Source organism: Xyrauchen texanus, chromosome 8 (assembly GCF_025860055.1).
Source record: "Xyrauchen texanus isolate HMW12.3.18 chromosome 8, RBS_HiC_50CHRs, whole genome shotgun sequence".
NCBI lineage: Eukaryota > Metazoa > Chordata > Actinopteri > Cypriniformes > Catostomidae > Xyrauchen > Xyrauchen texanus.
In genome coordinates this window covers 35,880,715-35,905,191 of record NC_068283.1, presented here as the reverse complement: position 1 = coordinate 35,905,191, position 24,477 = coordinate 35,880,715, and the positions used below count along the sequence as shown (strand labels likewise).

At 37.7% G+C, this 24,477-nt stretch overlaps 2 protein-coding genes across 4 annotated transcripts in view; one reads left to right on the top strand and one right to left on the bottom strand.

Moving 5' to 3' along the window:
* Nucleotides 1-3,637: 3,637 nt before the first annotated feature.
* Nucleotides 3,638-14,941, top strand: LOC127647156 (transmembrane ascorbate-dependent reductase CYB561). 3 transcript variants are annotated; one of them, XM_052131240.1, is made up of 7 exons: nucleotides 3,638-3,876; nucleotides 4,873-4,891; nucleotides 5,975-6,185; nucleotides 9,730-9,828; nucleotides 11,792-11,895; nucleotides 12,474-12,631; nucleotides 13,543-14,941. In XM_052131240.1, the coding sequence occupies exons 3-7, from the start codon at nucleotides 5,978-5,980 to the stop codon at nucleotides 13,733-13,735; spliced, it is 762 nt and encodes a 253-aa protein (XP_051987200.1). In that variant the 5' UTR covers nucleotides 3,638-3,876; nucleotides 4,873-4,891; nucleotides 5,975-5,977; the 3' UTR covers nucleotides 13,736-14,941. The 3 variants fall into 3 exon arrangements, with proteins under 3 accessions (XP_051987200.1, XP_051987202.1, XP_051987201.1); XM_052131242.1 differs by having other exon boundaries at nucleotides 4,873-4,923; XM_052131241.1 differs by lacking the exon at nucleotides 4,873-4,891.
* Nucleotides 14,942-14,975: 34 nt separating this feature from the next.
* LOC127647151 (protein TANC2-like) overlaps nucleotides 14,976-24,477 on the bottom strand; it is a 208,890-nt gene continuing 199,388 nt past the window's right edge. Inside the window, 4 exon segments of the mRNA XM_052131231.1 lie at nucleotides 14,976-18,779; nucleotides 19,914-20,014; nucleotides 22,847-22,993; nucleotides 23,706-23,797. Coding sequence (XP_051987191.1) covers nucleotides 16,883-18,779; nucleotides 19,914-20,014; nucleotides 22,847-22,993; nucleotides 23,706-23,797 — 2,237 coding nt within the window. The 3' untranslated portion in view covers nucleotides 14,976-16,882.

Here is a 24,477-nt window from a genome sequence, read left to right as displayed (position 1 = left end):
GCAACATCGTTACATCGATTTTACATTATGAAGAGATTTATTTTAAATTTTATTATGATTTTATTCATTTTGTCTAAATATTGCATTTTCAATTAATAATATTTTATTTATTGTTTGTTTGTCAAATTGTTAACTTGATCTGTTGCTTTCTTCTATTTATACACCGGTTTGTATATTTATTTAAAGATTGGTTTAACTGACAAAGAGCTGGCCTTAAAGTAGGTTTTAAATGCCTAAAATTGGCCAAACCAAATCTGCAGAAGAGTGCTTAGATCTGGGCTTACGTCTCCATGGAGAGCCATCTCCAGACGTAACAGTTATGACTCACCATTAGCGCATGAAATAAAAGCCAGTTAGTTCTCCCAGAAGCAACTCTGATGTTTTCTTCAAAAAGAATATAGTCATTCTTTAAGTGTCTTTCACTAATATGAGGCCATTAATTTCAATCCATTTAGTTTTTGTTTCAAAATTTTATTGTATTGTTTACATAACCTATATAAAAAATATTTACATTCACATTTTTGTTTATTTTTTGTCATAGGGATTTTTATATTTTCTGTCCCATTTTTTATGAACCATTATACAAACATCTTTCTAGTTTTCCATTTTCATTAAAACATTATTTAGTATGTTTATTGAGCAGTTTTCCTTGTGGGGACTGTTGGCTGGTCCCCAAAATATCCCCATAATGTGATACTATACCTAAACCTAATTATTTCATATATATATATATATATATATATATATATATATATATATATATATATATATATATATATATATATATATAGTTAAATAGTTAAGTTTAGGAATAGCAATAATAATAATAATATATTGCATATATATAGTCATATAGGCAGTTATAATTTATATGCAGTAATTTTATATATAGTTATATATTTTAGATACATTAGCATCATGAAATTGTACATTGCATACTGGCATTGAAGTACATCATGTCATTAGTACTGTACTACTATACTAAACTAAAGGAATTAAAACAAAGTAGTCGTAATTGGGACAGTTGTGTCTGTTTTCCATTTGCTCTTTTGCATTTTATTTTATTTTAGCTGTTTTTCTGTTTGCAGTCTTCTCTCTCTCTTTTTTCACTGTCTGTGTTGTGTTCTTGGCTGGTGTTGAAGACCGACAGGCAGCAGCAGTACAGAGAGATGACTGTTGTCATGGTGACATGACATGTTGCCATACTGCAGGACAGCAGTTAGCATTAACAGCATGCTCTGGAAGCAAATCTAAACACTGCATTATCCTGTGCTGTGTCCAACTCAAGGTCCCTAACACTAACCAGTCTCTCTCTCTCTCTCTCTCACTCTCTCTCTCTCTCTCTCTCTCTCTCACATAATTTCCCGTGTGACCTTGCTCTGAGTGAGTGGGCCTACCGGGAGCATGATATATCATTCACATTCATCTAGACAGGCTGTGGTCCTAAGGGTCAAGTTATGACAGAACTCTAGGTAGATAGATTTATTTATGCTGATTTACTGTAGCTGGTTGCCAAATCTTGTCATAGCTGACCAAGCTGGTTTTATAAGGACTCCTAACACTTTTTTAGCTGGATAGGCTGGTCTTAGCTTGCCTGGCAAAGCTTGTACTCAGTTGGTTTAGGTGGGTGGATAGATGGTATTCCAGCCTGACCATGTCTAAATATACTGTATATCCAAAGCACAGCTTGTGATAATTCAATCATTTAAGTACTACACAGTAGGTGGCTGTATACAAAACTGCAGCCATCTACTGGCTAATAGTGTCATAACATGATCAAGAGGTCAATTTTGTTTTTCTTTTTTCACCAGATGGCAGCGATTTGCCCCCAATACATGACACAGTCTCATATTTTCTTAATGTTTCAACTTATACTGCAGTGAAGAAACAGACATTCGCTTATATGCAAATATGATTGCGAGCAGTAACTGGCTCGTGTTGAATATCGTAACAGAATATGAGGGTTAAGGTAGTTGAGCTGGTCGGTCAGCTGGTCTAGAAGCCTGACTAAATGATATGGGCCCCAATCCCCTCTAAAAGCATTAAAATAGGCCAGCCTGATCAGGGTTGGTTAAACCTGTTTTAGCTGGTCTTCCAGCCTTGCTAAGCTGGTGGTTAGCTGGTAAGCCAGCTGGTCTCCCAGGGTGACCAACTAACAAGTGCCCAAAACCACCAGCTATCTATCTTATGCTGGTAAAGGTTTTTTGTTTGTTTGTTTGTTTTTGCATGGAAAGGGCATATGTTTCTAATGCAACAGTTAAATATTTGAGATACAAACTCTAACTTTTACTGGTTTTCCTCACCTGATAAGAAGCTCACAGAGGAGGAAGTTGGTCTGTAGCTCAAGTGGATGAAAAAGAAAGAGGGGAAAGTGAGAGAGTGAGAGAGAGAGAGAGAGAGAGAGTTTCTATATTTGCAAGCAAAGAACTGCACAGTGAATCAATTGTGAGTCATTGCTTTGCGAAGTCATACTCAAAATGTCATCTTCCATCATTTACTCCCACCCCCAGCAGAAAGGAAGGAAATTAAAGGACAGCGAGAGTGAGGGAGGAACCGTGTTATTGATGAAGGGCAGTATTATTGCGCTGAAGATAATGTGAGTGTCACACATGCATACACATTGTGTCAGCACAGGTTCTAATATATTGTAGCTAATGAAGATGATGGCAGGCAGTGCTTGGGCAGCACAACATGAAAAATTGGAGGAAATATTGCAGATGAATTGGCAAGATCCACAGCTCATTGTGTCCCTCTTGTGGTAAATATTTGAAGCAATCTAAAGGGTAAATGTAATAAAGTACATATAGTGTGGACCAGTGGTGTAGTAGTGTATGAACAGGTGGTCGTACTGTGAATTTATTACTCTTTTATTCTTTGTAACACCTGGTATTACCATGTTTTTTGTATACATGTACATTAGAGTATACAATGGAGTACCAGTTAAGTACAATGTTATATAAATATTGTAATCATTGATTGGTATATATCAAAATCCCGTGGTTTACTACCCAATACCATCACTAAACAAACATTTTGTAATAACTAAACAGTTAATCACTGTTAAAAATTAAATATTATAACTAAAAAAATACAAAAATCCTAAAAAAATAAATATGAAATGTGTATTAGTAAGTAAATAAATAAATATATAAATAGGAAAAAATAGGAGTACATTGCAATTACTGATAATCACTAATACAAATTACATATATTTGTATAATTTTTTAAAATAAATAATATTAAATACATAATAATAATAATAATAATAATAAAGAAATATGTAATATGTATGTGTACATAATGTTTTTTAATGAAAATTTAAATAAATTATTTAATAGATAAAACACCAACAAATAATCAAGTAATCAATATATTAAATATTTAGAGAACAACGAAATATACGAAACCAAAAATATACAGAGCATTTCGTTCTGTGGGTTTTATTTATCCGTGTGATTGTAAGAAATAGTCTTTAAATGATGATCAAATCCGCATCAATCGCTCAAAGTGGTCGCCAAGGTAACCAAAGTGCACGTCCTCTGCATAAATGACCCCTCCCATCTCCCATATCTCAGCCAATAGAGGGAGCGCGGGGGCGTGTCCAGCACCTGCCCGTCAACTTCCAAGTGCGTCAAGCCGTCGGGAGTGTGTGAAACAGCAGTGGTCCATGAATCGTGCGTTTTCATCAGTATTGCTTGTAAGTTACCCATATATATAAAAATATAACGTTCGCGCTGATGCATTATACAATTTTGAAAGTAGGTAACAGAACGCCATAAGCAGTAAGAATCTTGTCCAAATAATTCCATAATAAAAAACACGCCCATTCCTCAAGCTATCTGGAGACGTGGCCCCTCCACTGAACAAACTGCGCAGGTGAGTGTTACTTTATTCCACATGACTCACTGTTGATGTGTTTGTTTCAGATTAAAGGGACTGTGCAAGTTTAAGCTAGCTCATCCAATTAGGTAATGTACTGTAATAGGGTGTTTTTACACCAGGGTGAAAATATGCTTTCATAAGACTGGCACAGATCACATGATACTTTCTGTAAACACATGCCAGACTGAGGATTATCTGCATAGTGTGTTTACTAAAGGTTACTAAAGGCAAGAAAGTATTGCGTGACTATCCAGCACCTTTATGGATACTTCTTTATAATTCACAGTGTATTAATACATACATTTCATTGCTGCCAGTTTTAATATAATAATATGAACCAGAATGTAGCTGAGCATATATCTAAAACAGAGTGTATTGTTCATATTTCAAATGTAGGGTTGTTTCTGTATAGTATTCCTAACTTTTTTGCAGGTGAATTGATGTTATAGAAACACGCTATCACTCACCTGTCTGTGACTGTCTGTTATCACTGTTGTAAATATAATAAAACCTTCACTGAACATGTGTGATCTAAATCAAGGGTTTTTACACATTTTGATGCGACGGACCTACAAATAGGATGATCCCCTTGCAAGGGACGCCCTATGTGTGAAATATAGTAAACATGAAATTAGAAAGATGTTTTGTTTTGCAAAGTTAAATAATTGTTGCCTTTAATATTTTCTTTGTAAAGCCAAAATAAGTTATAAAAATATGAACTGAAAAATAGTTATTTTATGTTTGGTTGACAAAGAATCTTTTTTATGTTGGAGTAATATTAGATGCAGAGGCCCAAAGAGAAACATTTGCATTTGTTTTCACAACATACAAAACTTTATGCTGACTTCTTTTTGTGTCTAACTGTTTTTATCTCTTACTATGGCTGAAAATTGAATTCAATAACTGTGATTAATCTTATGATTTCAGAATGAAATAATAATAAAGTCATATAATATAATAATTTTTAAAATATGTTTTTCTTTGTCCTAGACTTCCTTGCATCCCTCAGGTTTGAAAACCGCTGATCTGTATCACGGCAGGGTGAAAAATGTCATGAATATAATATTTTATTGCAAAAAATTCAAAATCAACTTGAATATTCTGACACAATTGTCTTTGATATCATATTTATAAATAAATCTCAAATCAAATCCACTGTGCCATTGTGACAGAATCTTCTAAGTAGCAAACAGCGTTTTGTCTATGAAAATGGCACTAAGACCAAGTTGGTATAGCTGCAGGCCAGAGGTCTCCAAATGGGGGCAGAATCTCCAAAATGTGGCGTGGTTTCTCCAAAAGGGGGTTGCGCCAACTCCAAAATGGGGCGACACCTCTACAGATGGTTAGAGTTAGGAAAAGAGTTAGGTTAGGGGCTCTGTATATCTTTGCTGGTGGTTTGGAGCTCCCGCCCCTTTTTGGAGGTTTGAAGTTGGTATAGCTGCAGGCTGGAAATCTGTAAATGGGGGCAGGGTTACTCCAAAACAGTGAGGTGTAATGCCAGAAGGGGTTTGGGCTACCCTAGAAGGGGGTGACATATCCACACACGGTTTGGGTTAGCAGTGTTTTAAGTTAAATGCATCAATCTAGTGCACTTTGAGAGCGACATTTAGAGGCTAGATCTATGAAGAACGTTGTGCTACCTGGAGAAGCTGTCTCATCTGCTACAAAGGAACCAGTAATGTTAAAATTCCACTGTGACTCCAGTTTATTTCTTGATAAAAGCCTATGAATAATCTGTTTGGCTATTGACTTGCTATTTAACTATGCTAGCTGGTTACCTCCATAGCGGTTTCTTCATCATCTGGTGGTGGATTTTGCTCTCTCTTGAAATATTTTAAAATGCTCATGATCTGAAAATCAAGGGTACAAACATTACGCTTGAAGGTGTGGGCTGCCACAGTCTAGGTAATTAATGGGAAACACTGGGGTTAGGGAAAGAGCTAGGTTAGGGGCTCTGTATATCTTTGCTGGTGGTTTGGAGCTCCTGCCCCTTTTTGGAGCTCTGCCATCAGCTATATGCTTCTAAGATGGTGGTGGTATAACTGTAAAAATGCACTTCTCTTAAAGTTAATACTTTCCCTCTCTTTGCCAGGTAATGGAGAGGATCCCTTTAAGTATGGGCAGCTTGCGAACCCTGCCATGGTATGTGGCAGGTTCTCAGGTGGTAGGGGTGGCATGCGTGGTAATCACAGGTGTGTGGATGGGACATTACCGTGGAGGCTACGCCTGGGATGGCTCATTACATGAGTTCAACGTCCACCCTCTCTGCATGGTCCTCGGTCTGGTCTTCCTGTATGGAGATGGTAAGAATCAGCATGAAGATCAAATTAATGGTACATTTATTGGTCCAAATTTAGCTGACCTTAACCACTATAGACATTGAATTGTTTGTCCATGTGTCAGATTTTCATTGCCATTTTCACGGTCTCCATCCCCCTGTTTATTGTATCTTTCCTTTAATATTGACCAAATGTCACAAGCCGGCTAGCTTGTTATAGAGACCAAGAGATTTATTGTCTGATAGGAGGTCTGTGTCTTTTGCCTCTCAGCCCTTAGGGTGAGTGTATGTGACCCATGTCACTTACCAAACCCTCTGACTCAAAACACAAATAATACACATGCAGGGCCAGCTAATGCTGTTAGAGCTCCAATTGGATTTGTATTCTAATTTTTGAATTGTATGAGTCAATATGGGCTTGGATAATTTATTGTCTACAATTATAAGAATCAGAAGAATTAGATAGAATTATTAATCTAAGAATTATGTTTAACCTTTTGGATTGCATGTACTCTTGATCACCTATCTGTATATGTGTTATGCAAAGCAGACTTCTGTGTTGTTTATTGCTAATCATAGTCAATTCATGGTTTTCCCATCTGGCCACTTCATAAAAAGCTAAACAGAGATGGATAGTGATTGAGCAGCTAATATCTTTAGCAGTGGTCCTCTGATTCAAAGCCCTTGCCTTGACAATTCAATTAGGACATTATTCCTGAAAGGTCACTGGCCTATTACCTATTCAAGCCAGCACCGTAAAAACAACCCCAAGGGGATCTGTCTGCTTTTATAAAGGTCAGAGAGACACATGGGGCTAGTTCTTCAGTCTGATGATCCTCGTGTACCTGCGTAGAATTTCATACCTGCTTTTCAAGGGTCACAGTTCTAAAACACAGATTTTAGATAGATGTCGATAATGGATTTCTCTTGTAATGTGGTGATTGAAAGCTTCTAAGGGAAGATTAAGTTACATTAACGGAAAAATATTTTACACTTTGGTAGTATCTTATGTAGCATTATAATAATTGTATTATATTTTTTAATTATTTACTTATTATTTTTCCCCCTGAAGTTCAGTAATAGTGTTAGTCAAGGATTCTAGAACCAAAAACATGACCATTTTCCATCTTCTCTTTGGCCCTTGGAATTAAACATCCTTTTTTGCTAAGACCCTATATGTAAAATAAAGACTTGGACGTTGGCTTGACAAAGCCCTGCCTTAAAGTTTAAAATAGGCTATTGTAAAACATTGGAATTTTGAAGGTTTTTCAGGCCATACAGTAATGGCTCAGACTTTTAAAGTATACACGATGCGTGCACACTACGTCCTGCTTTGTTATACACTTTTAATACAGAAACCGAAGATGCACAGAGACGAGGACTGTCCGCATGTTTAGAAAATCGTTGCTGCATGGACAGTCTTTTGCAGTCTGTACTGATGACCAAATTTGCATCACACATACTGTGTGCCTTCCGATCATCAACGCGGACAACCAAATACTTTGGCCTTGTATAATAGAAATTACAGAACATCAGAAAGACAGACAGACAGAGAGACAGACAGACAGACAGATATGTAAATTTTACTCTGCCCGAACAGCACTACACCAGCATAGGAAAACAGCTATCACCGAATATTTGAATTGCGCTTACGTCACGCAGTAAATAATAACAAAAAAAGAGACGAATACAAGTTGTAGGACAGACAGAACCTTTTCCCTCATTTATTTGACGCAGATACTGTAGCTGATGAAACTGAAACTAAACATAAGACATGAGCACAGCCAACGGGCATTATGCATCTTACCCACGAGAAGCCCAGAGGAGAAAAATACACAGAACACCCATACACAGAGACACGAGTGCTGGGTAACCATAATTTCTTTTTCTCCAAGAATTAGCATAATCATGGAAGTGAACTCTGTTTTATTTGCATATGGTGTGGGAATTTAAGATTGGATTTATATCTGTTTGGCGGAGACACTTTGATGTAGCCAAGTGTAAACAGAATGACATTTTTCAGTCGGGTAGCAATCCGATCAGGAAAAACACACGAAGTGGCCAAGTGTAAATAGGCTCATAGATAGATTGGTAGGTAGCCTAGATAGATAGGTAGATTATAGAACAGGGGTATTTATATTAGGTTCCAAGAGGTCCGGTCTCTAAAATTCCTTCCCAGCAAAGTTCCGGACAATAACATACATTGTGTCAGTAGTCGGACAAACAGTCTTTCAAAACAGGGCAAGGATTAGGACATTGTGGCTCCAGACACAAAGACAGTAGTGGGGTTTGGGGGGGATCTTCTACCAAAAGATGAAATTATTTCAATGAGTTAATCAATCAATAGAACTCTGATATGAATATTACAAGATAAAATTAACTGTTCGTTGTTTGAATGACAACAGTTAAGTATTTGTAGATACCCAAGTGACATAGCAGGCCTTGTGACTAGTGAAAGATACTGTATGGGGGTTAAGAGTTTTAAAATGTAAAAGTCTGTATGGACCATTTTTATATTTTCCTTAAAGTGAAAATCTACCAACAACAAACAATGTACATCACAGTAGTGAAGCTTAAAAATACTGTTAGCTAAAGTTAAGTAGGCCTATAAATCAAATAATGGAAATGTTCTCATGAGAACTCCACTATGCTACGAGTAAATAAAATGTTTTGGTGAAATGATTACATCTTTGATTAATTTTCACAAAACAAAATCTGTTTCTAAAAGTCTCGAAACCTGCTGATTAATAAAGCTAATTTTAGATGGGAAAAAAGGCGCTCTGGAAGCACATTGTCCTGTCACAAATCTGGTTTAGCTGAACGGTCGGATTCATTTCAGGCACACTAAGTTCAACTCGCTTTGCTGTGTGTTTTATCAAAATATGCGGTATCCATCTATATGGCTCCTCACTGTATTTCTCCGCTACATCTACTGATGTTAAAATAACAGTGTCTGCAATGCTGCACACGGCGCCGCTTGTCTAGGAACATTTTGTCGATATAAGTCTATGGGGTTTTCACATTTTTTGCATCCAGTGTGTGCGAATATCGTGATTCTGAAGTCAGGACAGTCTGAAAGTCTGCACCAAGTTTGGTGGGTGTACCTTGAAAGCTCTAAGAGGAATTAGTGTTAGACATTTTTGGTCTTGGTTTAGTTATTTTGGAAAAAAGAAGAAAAAAAACCGTAAAGCCTGTTGAATAACAGAATGTTAGCTTTTTCAAGCCAACATAATGACCTCTGTGATGATTGGTTAAACCCTTCACATGTTAAATGAGTATCAACACCCTTGCTGAATCCGCTTTTATTTGTTAGTGTAGACTACTTGGGTTATGACATCACAGCCATAAAGATTTCTGAGCGAGGGAGATTTACGTTGTATGTCTGCATAGTACTGTACATCTATTTTATTTAAGGAAGCGAGGAAAATCATGTTTTCTCTGATGTCTCCTTAAAAAGTGATTATTCACCAGCTCTGCATTGCCTCACAAGTTCGAAAATGTATGTTTTCCAATCATGTTGGTAAAGATAATTTTGCTCATATTAAGAGCCTGTTCTTTCTCTGCTGCAGCTGTCCTGGTTTATCGCGTCTTCAGAAATGAGAGTAAACGTTCTGTGAAAATTCTTCATGCTCTGCTGCATATGATGGCCCTTATTATCAGTATTGTGGGTAAGTCAATTATGTGTCTTTTAACAAAGGGGGTTTTCAAATTTTTGATGCCAAAGACCCCAAAATATGATGTTATCCTTGTCCTACACCTTATCCTAATCCTAACCTTATAGTAATCATGCTAAATTGCAAATTTGGTACTAGGAAATTCACTTGCCAAAAGCTTTGCAGATCCTTGGCATTCTAGCTGTCGGTTTGTCCAGATACTCAAGTGACATTTCACACAACGCTTCCTGTAGCACTTGTCTTGTCAGCACTTCTCACACAACTTACAGTCTAGCTGATCCCACAAAAGCTCAATGTAATCCTTGTACTACACCTTGTCCTAATCCTAACCTTATAGTAATCATGCTAAATTGCTAATTTGGTACTAGAAAATCACTTGCCATTATATCACAGCAGCTGAAAGATATTTGGTTTGTTAAACGAAGCTTACTCAGGTACTGGACTGACACACACACACACACACGTGTCCTGAGATGCACTTTAATTTTGTCACTTTATACTTGGCTGCTACCTCAATAACTGCTATTTGCATAGAACTCTGTCCCATAGTATGTTATGTTTACATTTGGCATTTTTAGAAACTGTCATCTTTTTGCACTACTGTGTACTGGTCGGTGCTGCACTGTCTCTCACTGTGCCTATTGTCCCGTTCATTGTTAGTAATTTATTGTACTGTCCTGTACTTTTTGCACACGTTTGCATGTGCACTTTATATAGGTATGTTATTTAGTCTGTGTAGTCTCATGTGGTTCTCTGTTTGTCCTATGTTGTTTTATGTAGCACCATGGTCCTGGAGGAACGTTGTCTCTTTTCACTGTGTACTGTACTAACTGTATATGTTTGAACGACAATAAAAACCACTTGACTTGACTTGATCTTTGTGTTTGTTTTTGAGTTGCCACAGTATGCAATAGACTGGCATGTCTTAAGGTCAATATTAGGACAAAAATGGCAAAAAAGAAACTCTAGAAACTCATCAGCCAATCATTGTTTTGAGGAATGAAGGATATACAATGCTTGAAATTGCCAAAAAAAAATTCAAAGACAAAGAACAACTGACTCTAACAAGGACAGAAAGAGATGTGGGAGGCCAGATGTACAACTAAACAAGAGGATAAGTACATCAGAGTCTCTAGTTTGAGAAATAGACATGTCCTCAGCTGACAGCTTCATTGAATTCTACCCGCTCAACACCAGTTTCATGTTCAACAGTAAAGAGAAGACTCAGGGGTGCAGGTCTTATGGGAAACAGAAAAACAAAAATAAAAGGTCAAAGTGAGCAAAGAAACACAGACATTGGACAACAGATAATTGGAAGAGTGTTATGGATCTTAACCCCATTGAGCTTTTGTGAGATCAGCTAGACTGTAAGGTGTGTGAGAAGTGCCTACAAGACAGCCACATCTATGACAAGTGCTACAGGAAGTGTGGGGTGAAATGTCACCTGAGTATCTGGACAAACTGACAGCTAGAATGCCAAAGATCTGCGGAGCTGTCATTGCTGCATGTGGAGGATTTTTTGATGTGAAGTAGTTTTTGAAGTTCTGACATTTTTTTTCAAACTTTAATAGTAATCTTTCACATTATTAATGTCCTTACTATACATTGTGGTTAGTTGAATGCCACTTTGATGAATAAAAGTACCAATTTCTTTCCACAAGAGCAAAATATCATATATATATATATATATATACACACACATACAACATTTCCCTCAGATAGATACACTACTTAACTGATCCAAGACGGTAATTATATTCTAAAAAACAGGCGATTTGTGCCTAGTTAAGGCACAACAACTGTACACAGTTGGCCACCTGTCATTTTTTTAAGCATTTTCTGTAGCCATGAATTGAACCAGGGTCTACCACTCTGAAGAGAAGAATTCTACCATTGAACTATCAGTCAGCTGTAAGTTGTTAGGAAATAACATCTCTCCCTCGGTTTCTCTCCTCAGGTTTAGTGGCTGTATTTGACTTCCATTCAACGGCTAAGATTCCCGACATGTACTCTCTTCACAGCTGGTGTGGCATGCTCACTTTTGTTCTGTTTTTCCTGCAGGTGAGTCACAGTTATTCCGTTTTTTTAACCTAGCATTTGCTTTATAATGTCTTCCTTCTTCCTTGTCTGTGATGCAAAACGTTGTGGTTTGGAAACACTTTGCTTCGCATTAACCATCCCCCTTGTAGTTCGACTGTCGACTACCCCATACAGATTATTAATATGAATAATAAAATAATGAAAATTAATAATAATAATATAAATGTTATACATATATATGTATACATATACAATATATACAAACACAAACACACCTGCACTGTTGTCCTATAAGATCAGTTTTTCGTGAAATTTGTAAATGTGGTGTAAACTTGTGGTTTTACCCTTTTTTATTTGATCTAAAAATTATATACAGTATATTAATAATATTATTAAACAAATTTAAGCACAAACGCAACATTTCGAGCAACGTTATCAGGTGTTTTAGTGGAGTACCTGTGTTAGTTCAGCTTCAGATGTGTGTGCTTGTCACCCTGCATGTTCAAATCAGACAGACACTCTGAGGAAGAGCTTTGTTGTTATAGGACAGCAGGTGTGTTTGAACTGAGACTGACCTGCTCTCTTCTCATTTTCTCCAGTGGCTGCTGGGAATGGGGTTTTTCCTGTTCCCCTGGGCATCTGCACAGTTGAGGAGTTGGTATCTCCCACTCCACATCTTCTTTGGCCTATTGTTGCTGGCCATGTCTGTGGGAACCTGTTTGCTGGGCATCACAGAGAAACTGCTCTTCAGTATCATGTGAGTGACATCCACTATCCTACTCACAGGAAACCAAAATATAGCCACAAACCATGTGAAATATATTGCTGAATGAACCAAATCGAATGCATGCTCCTGAAATATATCAAAGAGAATGTCATTTTTGCAGTCTTTCTGCACAGTCTTCAAAGTATAGATTACTCCCTCATCAGCATATGTCAACAATGTCAATGGAGTAGGGTGTCAAAGATGACGCTTCTGTGAATATGGTTTACGCCCACATTCCTGAATGAAGTATGTCCGGGAATGTATTCATACTAACTTGCATACGAAATTGACTTAAATTGCCGAGAAGTGCGTCCTTTTTAAAATGCAATCCGGGAATTCGGACGCTGTATATGTCTATATGATACAATAGATAGGTGAAAAGGTGTTTTGCATCATAGCTGTTTTTAAGTAGTGTATATTAACATGGCTGGAACGAACACTTTATATTTTAAATGATTATAATTGAAACGCTTGAATGCTGTAGTATAGAGCCTGTCTGAACGCATCTAAAAATAAATCAATAAAAATAGGGGTTATATTTCTCTGATGTCACTCTAAGTTGAGGTAAGAATGATGAATGGAGGGAAAGGGATGAGTCACACTGTGAATGAGTCACAGCAGAAAGAGACTGTTCAATGGCTTGTGAATATTAATGATATTTGTCTTTTTTCAAAGGATACATTAATTGCAGTTCAATATAATTGCATGTCAAAAACATCTGACATAATATTTGCTCTGAAGACTTTATACTTTTAATGATGTTTTCATATGTTTGCCAATACAATTCTGTGCAATATAAGAGTCTTTTGTTGCCTGATGAATCTCCAAAAAAATGTAATCTTTCTCAAACAGTCTTAACGAAGCTAGACGTTACAACTGACTGGCATGTTTTTTATTGTCAGGCCGACATACTCCAAGTTTGCCCCTGAGGGGGTTCTAGCAAACATCTTGGGTTTGCTGCTGGTGTGCTTTGGGATTCTGGTGGGCTACGTGGTGACGAGAGAAGATTTCATGCGGCCACCAAATCCAGAAGAGGAGGCTCTGTCTGTGCACTTTAAGACCCTGTCAGAAGGGGAAATTTCCAGCTCTCCTTAAAGTCTGAATATGAATGCCATAAACTGCCTTTAACACTCTATAACTGCCTTCCTAGTGGTGTCTGTGCCAACCTGTCAGAAAGTTCTTGTTTGTGATTCATGGCTGTAATATGGTAACAGCTGATGGTATCGGAAGAGTTACAAAATATATATTTTTTGGATTGGCAGTGACTTTAACTGAAGTGTTTGTGTTGGATACCCCCTTGTGTCATATGGAAGTTATAGCAGGATTAAGCCACGGCATCTTCCTGCGTTTAATCTTCCTGCAGTTAAATTGCCACCTTACAAAATAAATACTTTTTTTATTTTTTTTACTGTTATGTTATCTCACATACATTATATATATATATATATGTATGTGTTTGTATTATTATATGAATAATTATATGCTGTTAAAATTTTAAATTCACTCATAAGTTTAAGGTTTCTAACTGAGCCAAATTAAATTGACAAGAAATGTCAGTGCTATATAATTTCATATATTGTGTCCTTTAATGCATTGGATTATTTAATAAATCAGGGTGTTGTTTCTTGTGCCTTAGTTATTATTTGTATCAGATTGTGCAAAAAAAAAAAGAAAAATTTGAAGTGTACAATTAAGAAATGCAGTAGTTCCTGCCACTGTTAAATAAATTATAATATAATATTCATAGTAATATAAATTATATATATAATTTCAGTTGTTATGAATAAATACTGTCAGAATAGGTTTACATGCCAACTTTCCATGAACTTTATGTGTATGTTGTAATTATCTGGAAATATGTGCATTTACTCAGAAACGGTACATACAGTAGTTCTTGTTACTTAGACTCCCATTTAAAAAGTAATGACTTTCAATGCCAAAAATTAACTGATAAGACTAACTGACCCAAACAGAGTAGTTCAGTGTCTTAAGTCTTTGTGTTGCGCTTGAACGTTTTCCTGTGTCTTGGTTAAATAAGCTGGAAAATATACTGATTGTTATGTATGGGATTATCTCACTAATTTCTTTAGTTATGTTGTTAGTGTATGTTTGGCAGGTGGCCTTGTTCTGTATTTTTGTATTAGTGTGTTTGAATTCTGTATTTGACTATTGCATGTGTGGTTCCCACCGATACTGTATTAAAAGTGTTTATATAATGCTTGCGTAATCATTAAATGTGATTAAGGATCTATACCAAGTAGTAGTTTTTCCAAGTTGATAAAATCAAATAAAAATAAATTTCACTCATTTCAGTTTGATTTTCTTTGAAGTGGTATTCATTTTTAAATAAGTTCATTATTTCCCTCATACATACAGATGATTGTAGTTTACAATCGTGCAACCAGATAAAAAAAAACCCTCCTTTACGTTTTTGATTTTCCTTCCCAAAACATCACAGCTTACATTTACAGACAATTTACAGAGAATCATATTTCGCAAGCTCAATTTTAAACAAAATTAAATTAATTTAAATACAAAACCCATACTTGAGCTATTACTTTTTGTCTAATAATGAAAAAAAAAGGAAATGTATTATGCCACAGTCTTTACCCTCAATGAATATTTATACATAAAACCGCACACACACACACACACACACACACACACAAACACAGGGTTTGTGTATTAGCAGAGAGCATGCTTTGAAGTTCAGCACAATATTTACAGCTATTTACATTTCCATCATACAAAAGGAAAACAGAGTTAAATACAAACACTTTTGTACAGTAAGCAGTATTCCAGGTCAAGTCTGGCTGCACTGTATAATTTTCTAAAAAGAGGAAAATAATAATTAAAACATTGCAAAAGGCCTGCTCTTTTACTACAGCAGTTGACAATGATCGGTAAAGCCAGATTCAATGGCTGTCTTGCTGTCATTCTCCCCAAAAACATCCCTAAAAAAGATCCTGGCCAATCAATTGTAAGTTAGCTCAATGGCAATATATGACACAGGCTTTGCAATATGATCAGGTCTCCTGTATTTGAAAATTAGTACTCACAGTATAAAATTAAACGGAGACAACTTTCTGAAGGCAAACAGCTTCACAACTGAAAGGGATATTTCAACTGAAAATGAAAATTCAATCATCATTTACTCATGTTCTTTCAAACGTATATAACTTAATTTCTTCCATGCAACACAAATGGAGATGTTAGGAAAAATGTCCCCATTCATTGTATGAAACAATTATGCAATAAAGTCAATGGTGACTGAGACTAAATTCCCTTTTTTTAATTTTTAACTTTAATATTTGGATGAATTACCACTTTGTGATTCAGTGCAGAAAGAAACTCAAAACGTAACAAATGAGAGCATGTGAATTATGAGGTTGCAAAATAAAAAGTAAAATTTCCCCACACCTATTTTCCCTGTGAAATGTTTCTTTGGAAAACAGAACTTCAGTTTTAGTGGTGTGACAAGTGTTCCATTAAGAGAAAGTAAATTACAGGTTATCCAGCTGAATGATACTCCCCATAAGCAGATACAGATTATAATACTGATCACTATTTGCGTTGCGTAAAAGGTAGTGATGCTTTGTTACCTGTTGACAAAAGCTAAAATGACTAAAAATATTTCACATTGCTGACTGCATGTCAATTTAGGAATGAAAGGCAAACTGAAAAACACAACTGCATTGAAATGTAGATATACATACAGTATATATATATATTTGTACAAACATAACTTAAAATGATAAATATAACTTTTTTGCTTTAGCAGTATTGATATGGAATAATATTTTAAGTACATTTTCAGTTCAGGACACAGCAGGATTCTCAAGAGAATGACTTAAACTGGTTTCAGGGGGACATTGGGACTGGTCAAGTCCAGGGGGCAAGTTCAGTACAAGTATTCCGAAATGTGTCCAGGGCTGATATTTTAGTCATCTCTTGAAGGTACAGAAAAGGTTTAGGCTTGGTTTACAGCAGTTAAACAGGCCTAATTTAATTTCAAAAGGTCCTTGATACTTCCATTTTTGTGTCCAGAATTAAAACAGATGGACTTGTTTTTTTAACTGTTCATGCTAGACTCACTACACATCATTGAAATTCACCTTGGCAGGTCCATATTTTTATCATCAAGATATGGGTCATAAATTGAAGGGATAATGATGGTCAGGTCTGCAGAGTCAACATGTTAAGAATTCCTCAAGACTGTTTAAGAACTCTTGCACACTGACTCTACACATTTGACTCCACAAAGGGTCTCTTTGGTTTAATGGGTGAGGTCGGGCCTTGCCTTTCATTGCGAGACATCTGCCTATACTCATTGTCCTGGTAGGCCTGGGACACTGGCAGAGTCCGTGCCACTTTCACATCTGGGTATGTGGGAACCTGGCTAACTCGGCCCATTGCGTCCGCCCGGTCCCGCGTCACGCCGGGATGGTTGGCATAGAAATCTTCGTCTATGAGGTGGCCATTGTGAGCATTGTTGGTGTGGTTGTAGTAGGCAATATGGCTTAGGGGTGCTGCTTGCTGCCCATAGCCCATGTTACTAGGAGAAGTGGCTGGACTATTTACCACAGTATCCAAAGAAGATATGGTCCAGGGCCGAGAACCAGTGGAGGAGGATGCAAGCGAAGGCTGTTGTTGAATGTACTGCTGTGTCCTTGCCGTCTTGTCCATGAGGCCCATGAAGGGCGTAGCACGGGAACGAACCGCCTCGCCTGGGTAAGTGCCACCCACCACCCGGAAGTCTGTATCTTGTGGAGGTGACATTGGTGAAAGGTCATCGTGGTAGTTACCTTCATAGGAAAGCTTAAGTGGAATCTCCATTTGCTGTGCTGAAGCTGAAGCCCTAAAACCTGGACCTAGATTTGCCGCGGATCCTGCCACTAAACTGTTGCTGGATGGAGAGAAGCGTAGACCCATACTATGGGAATGAATAAGGGGGCGTGGGGCAGGTGGATGCTGTTTATTCTCTGCACTGTTTGCACTGGCAGGACATCTGTGGGCATGAGGGTTCTCAGGCGAGTCAAGGGTTACTTGCCGCTCCATCTCATGGGGTGAGATGGGATAGTAGGCGGTCGATTGACTGCGGCTGATCTGGGGCGGCTGGCTATAGCGGATGCCTCCAGGGCTGGGTCTGTAAGCAGAGGAGGGCCTCTGTGGAAGCTCTTCCTCGACAACACCAGGGTCCATGCTGATGGCACGCTGGTACAAAACCCCTGCACTCAGACTGCCTTGGGGTTGAAGTGACCCAGAATACCCTCCATCTCCAAGTTCATCCAGGTCTCCTGGGCAGCAGGCGCTCATAGAGTGAGCGATCTGACTGTAAGTGCTACTACCCTGTATGGCACTGGAGTGTATCGCAGTGCTGGGTTGGTTGGTCCGGACAATCTGTGCCTTGGCTGGTTGCAACCACTGGCCCTGCTGTGATGCCTGGGAAATCTGTTGGGGAAGTTGGAAAGAATGTTGGCTGCTCATCTTGGATAGAGGGGACTTGGGGCGGCCCGCAAGCTGGTCCTGCTGGTTGCGTCCTGCAGAGGCGGACTGGTGTCGGTACATGGCGACTCCATCAGAAGTAGGGCTGGCGCGGTACTGTGGTCCACGACGTAATGGGGATGGCGGTGGGCTGAAGTGGTAGGAGGCTTGATGAAGTGGACTGGGCCGGTAGTGGGAGCTCTGGTGTGTTGGGGAGAGTGACGGGGAGGTGGATTGGTAGCCCTGGCGAGTAGGAGAAGACATTGATGGGGGGCTGGGGCGGAGGTCGAATGCCTGTCCCAGGTAGGGGGAATCATGAAGGCTTGGAGATGGGGGCATGTTTTGAATGACTGGAAGCCCCAATGGATTAGTGTGGTGCTCGGCAGGGACAACTAGTGGTAGGCCATCCAAATCCCTCACAAGGTAATCGTCGTCCACCACGAACAAGTCTTGGACAGGCTCCATGTCTGAAAAATTAGGCTCCATTGATGAAGGCGGGACCATGGGTGGGTCTTGATCATGGGGAGGAGGTGGATCCAGCTCCTGTTGCTGATGACACTCCTCCTCCACACGCTGTAGCAGACGCTGGATCTCTCGGTTATTCGGACACAGATGCAGGGCTTCACTCAGGTCCTCCAGGGCTGCGTGGAATTGCCTAAAGAGAGAGAGAGACAGGGAATGACAGAGTAGGAAGGTGGGAATCGCAGTAAGAAGCTAGAAGAACAAAAGATGTTAACTGTGTACTGACTAATGAAGAATGATAAATCATTACCGTTAAAGAAATTCTCTGGGTTCAATATAAATTAAACACTATTGACAGCATCAATAGACATGATAACAACAGTGAATAATTCTGACTTGTTTCTCAATTTGTAAAAACAAGTACATATTATGTTTATTGCAGTGTACTTACAATGAAAGTCTATAGGCAAGTCAATGAATTAGGATACAGGTTAAAATACACATGGTTTCAAAGGTTTATCCACAAGACTTCAACATTCTATGCGTTACCTTGAGACTAGTGATAAACTCATTGGGTAATCTTGTCTGTGCAAAGTTATATCTTTCAACTCATGTCATGACAAGCTTGTAAACCCAGTAACTTTGGTGAAACACATGCTTTGGTCCATTTACATATAGACAAATCCTACAACAGGAATTCTGTCAGTATCACATAACGAAATTCCTAAAATGTAGTCCCACTGCCAAAAGGATGATTTACACTGTCCAGCTCAAATAACCCACATTTTGCACACAATAATAACTTTTAGCACTTTAACAAAAGTAAGAGTTGATCCTTTCTGCTTTTAAACTCTCCAGAATGCCTACCCCCTTAGACTTCCATTGTGTGAGTCGTCAAAGAACATTCCTTTAACCATTTTACCTACAAATCAACCTATCAAATTCTTAGACCCAGAAAGATCACTGATCTTCTAATATAAGGCAATAAAATCTGTATTTTTGGAGCAGAGTAAAAGTAAACAGAATAATGAGTAGAGAAAAAGGAAAAAAATATGAATGATGGACTTTGAGGGAAAATAATCTGATTGGTCAACACAATATGAAGTATGAAGTATTGGTGTAATCCTGATGTTGACTTCTGGTGAGGCAGATGTCAGGGGCTTAAACTGACATCTGTCTTATAGGTCATAGCGCTTTTTCAACTAGATAAAACAAATTTGGCCAGTTTGGGTCATGATTGGTCACTCTGCGCTTTATCTGCGCTATATACAAAATTGATTGACAAAGTGATTCAAAGACTGTCCTGCCTGTTGGTTGCTACGATTACCTGCTGCTGCGCTTGGCACGGGCTCGTGCGTAATAGGCTTCATAGGATTTGGGTTTCAACTCTAGTGCCTTGGAGGCAAACTCCTCTGCCATTCCAAAGTCCTGCAAGCAACAACAGGACCAACAGTCATACACTGAGCCATACATGAGGTCAGAGGGAGGACAGACAGACAGACAGACAGACAGACAGACAGACAGACAGACACACACACACACACACACACACACACACACACACACACACACACACACACACACACACACACACCTCCACGTGCGCACGCACATATTGATGCAGCTATCCTCTCCATAGACATAATGATTTTTATACTGTACGAACTATAGATTCCTCTAACGCTACCCCTAAACCTAACCCTCACAAAAAAACTTTCTGCATTTTTACATTTAAAAAAAAAAAACATAATTTTGCATGTTTAAGTGATCTGAATTATGGGGACACTAGAAATGTCCTCATAAAACACATTTATAGCATAATAACCTTGTAATTACCAGTTTGTAACCTAAAAAAAAAAAGTCCTCGTAAACCACTCAAACCCACACACGCGCATACACACACTGGTCTATCTATCATTATGAGGACTTTCCATAGACATAATGATTTTTATACTGTACAAATTATAGATTCTATCCCCTAAACCTAACCCTCAAAAAACCTTCTGCATTTTTACATTTTCAATAGAATCGTTTAATGTTTTTTAAGCTATTTAAATTATGGGGACACTAGAAATGTCCTCATAAACCACATTTATAGCATAATACCCTTGTAATAACCCATTCGTAACCTAAAAATGTTCCTCGTAAACCACATAAACATGCCCCCCCACCCACACACACACACAGAACATGAATATGTAACATATATATGAGGACATGAACATTGATTGTTACAAAAATCAACAGACAAACAAACAAACACAATATGTTCAGCACCAAAAGTGTAAATATGATAAACAAATACATGGGAAATGCATGTCCACATTTATAAAATGTGCAGATACACACACAAATATATGCTCTATAAGGACTGTGGGTAAATGCAATGCATCTGCTCTTTAAAGGGATAGTTCACCCAAAAATTAAAATTCTTATAATTTACTCAACCTCATGCCATCCCAGATGTGTATGACTTTCTTTCTTCTGCAGAACACAAATTATGCTTTTTGGAAGAATATTTCAGCTCTGTAGTTCATACAATGCAAGTGAATGGGTGCCAACATTTTGAAGCTCAAAAAAAGCACAAAGTCATCATAAAAATAATTAATAAAACTCCAGTGGTTTAATGCATATTATCAGAAGTGATATAATAGGTGTGGGTGAGAAACACATCAATATTTATGTCCTTTTTGGCTATAAATGCCTCTCCCTGCCCAGTAGGTGGCGATATACATGAAGAATGTGAATGACCAAAAACACAAGTTGTAGAATGTTAAAGTTAAAGTGGAGATTGACTGAGCAGGGAGGAGAATTTATAGAAAAAAATGTAATATTGATCTGTTTCTCACCCATACCCATCATATCTCTTCTGAAGATATTGATTTAACCACTGGAGTTTTATGGATTACTTTTATGCTGACTTCTGTGATTTTTGGAGCTTCAAACTTTTAGCACCCATTCACTTGCATTGTATCAACCAAAAGAGCTGAGAAATTCTTCTGAAAATCTTCATTTGAGTTCAGCAGACGAAAAAAAGTCATACACATCTGGGATGCATGAGGATGAGTAAATGATGAAAGAATTTTTTTTTTTTTGGGTGAACTATTAATTTAAGACACTTTCCAGGTCAAATCTGCCCTTGTACTAAACCTCACACTGAAACGAATCAAACGTCTATGTCAATAAATGATTCTATAAACCAAACTGAAACTGAAACAGAGATGAGAGCGAGATGAGAAGAAATGAGAGTTGCTCTGCATTACCATCAACTAAAAATTATGTGTAAGGACATGAAAGGGGGCTTTCAAGAAGATTACTTCATGTGGAGGACAGAGGGGTGAAATTCAAAACTCAAAAGGTCCTTTAGTGATGAGAAATTGGTAATAATTCCCTATTATTCAATTGATACGGTCATAAAATTCCTTGTTACACAAACTGATTTATCTCAGAGTGTTTAAAAAAAAATAGAACAGATTAGGTGAAAAAAATAAAACAAACAGAAAAACATAGGGTTATTTCACACCAAAATTTTAATTCTGTCATAATTTATTCACTCTCATATCGCTCACGACCCATAAGACTGCTTGCGCTAAACAACGCAATCTCTCGCCTGAAGGAGCTTCTCTCATAGCATTCGTCACAACCACCAATGTCAATACTTTCACTGAAAAATGGCTTACATTTCATGTTGTTTCTCACAAAACCTAACATATGCCTTTGGAAGAATTTGAATATGATGCACGCATGGACTATTTTTACAATATGTTTGGGTGCTTTTGAAGTGAGTCATTATCAACTGCCATTGTATTGAATAGAATATGATATAAATTGACAATAATAAAATTTTTGGGTGAACTATTCCCTTAAAACGAATTGTGCACACATAAAATTTGTTAGTTATTAGTTAGTTAGTTGACATTTAGTGGATGCTTTTTAAATGAAGAGATTCAGGATACAAGATTAATTGCATAGTTCCCTTGGGTCCGCTTGGAATAAAGTGCATGAACTTTATAAGATGAGTTTGATCATACTAGCTCCTATGCACCCTTCATGCTGTTATTCCATACCATTAATGAATAGACCCCCTAAGAACAAAAGATCTATAGGAAGGAATTACCAAAAGCTCTACAGTCACTTTTTATGTGAGGTGTCTGATATTGGTGATTTTGAAGGTCTCAATGCTTGCTCATTACATCTCTATGAGTGAAGAGGGACAGAAGGAAGAGAGTATAAGAACAAAACTGAGGGTTTAGGACTCACGTTCAGTTTCCTCCGGCAGCGAGAGAGGTTGAGCAGCAGAGAGACTTTGAGCTCACGGAAGGTCTTCAGGTCTTCTGTGAAACCCTCTCTTGGGAACTTCTTCAGGGCGTACTGGTAACGTTGAGCGGCTTCTTTCACCTTTCCTTTCTGGACCAGCAACATTTGGACAAATTGTTAATTTGACAGTAAATACATTTTAAAGCAATGAAAAACTATAATAACAATAATAAAAATAATAATCAATGTGTTATTAGGGATACATATTACATTGGTGATGAGTGGTCAACCAATACACATTCATGGCCGATGCCAATATTGGAGATCTAGTGCAGATATCTATCTGGTTGATGGCTTATGTGTGTTTACATGTATTGCATACAAAACAATAAAATTAAAGACAACAAATAGGATTTATACAAAACTGTGAAACGTAATTTACTCAACATTTACTCAAAATTCAGTAAAATATATTTGAAAACAGATTTTTTTTATTATTATCCACTGAACTGACTGTCTGTAGATTTTACAACTGACACAAAGTGGAACAAACTTATATTAATCAGCTAAGCAACCAAACATGGTTGTTGGCCTATGACAATAAAGTAAAAATATTTTAAATACTGTCCAGTCATCAGTCTATAAGTATCATGATTATCTGTGTTTTTAAATTACAGGCATCAGGATTGGGAAATATCCCGAGCCAAATTTAAACTCATGTCTAACCATCTGCTATTATTATCGGATATAAGTACATTCCTATTTGTAACAATCATCATTTTCTAAATGTACAGGCTACATTTCTTCTGCTGCATATTCTAGTCATTTTGGGTATGATTAAGCCCAAATAAAAGCAACTGGCCTTGTAGAATCCGTCCCCTTCTTCTATCAGTTTGCTCAGCAGGACAATCATAATATCAGGTTTGGATGTCGCCATCGCCCATGTTGCTGGACCTGAGTGCAATAGAGCATGAAAAAGAGAATCGTAAATGTCAGAGTCAGCCCAGACTGACAGATTGCATGGGCACAGAACTAGTTTCCTAATCTCTTAAGGGCACAAAGGAAGAAGCAGGGCTGCCAGGATATCTTGCTTGAAAGGAAGAAAAGTCTATAAACAAGTTCTGGATATCACAAAAAGCCAGGGCAAGCCTCCAGGCTAGTGAAAAGAAACAAAATGCAACTTGGCTGTTTATACTGTACCTTGCCAAAATTTAAATCTATCAGCAATAAAGACATTAAGTCCAACAGCTACTAAACCTGCAGTCAGCATGGATGAGCTCCCTGTGAAGAGCCTGAACTGAGGTCATGTGTTTGTACTGAATGTACAGCGAGGGGAGTGGGGCAATAAGAGATTAAAAGGGGACTATTAGAGCTGTAGATATGACCATGGGATGCCAGGTGCAGTATGCAGGCAGTGATTTATAGCAAATCATGCAGGTCACAGCTGAGGAAAAGTTCATTACGCACTGGATCGGTTACCAAACTGGCCAACAGCCTGAAAAAAGGCCAAATACCGGCCAATATAGGTCACTTTCTTATTCAGGATTTTTTTATCTTGCTTTCTAGTAAAAAATGTAAACATCCTTAATGCATAATAAATGTATTTAAACTAATATTCCGGGTGCAATACAAGT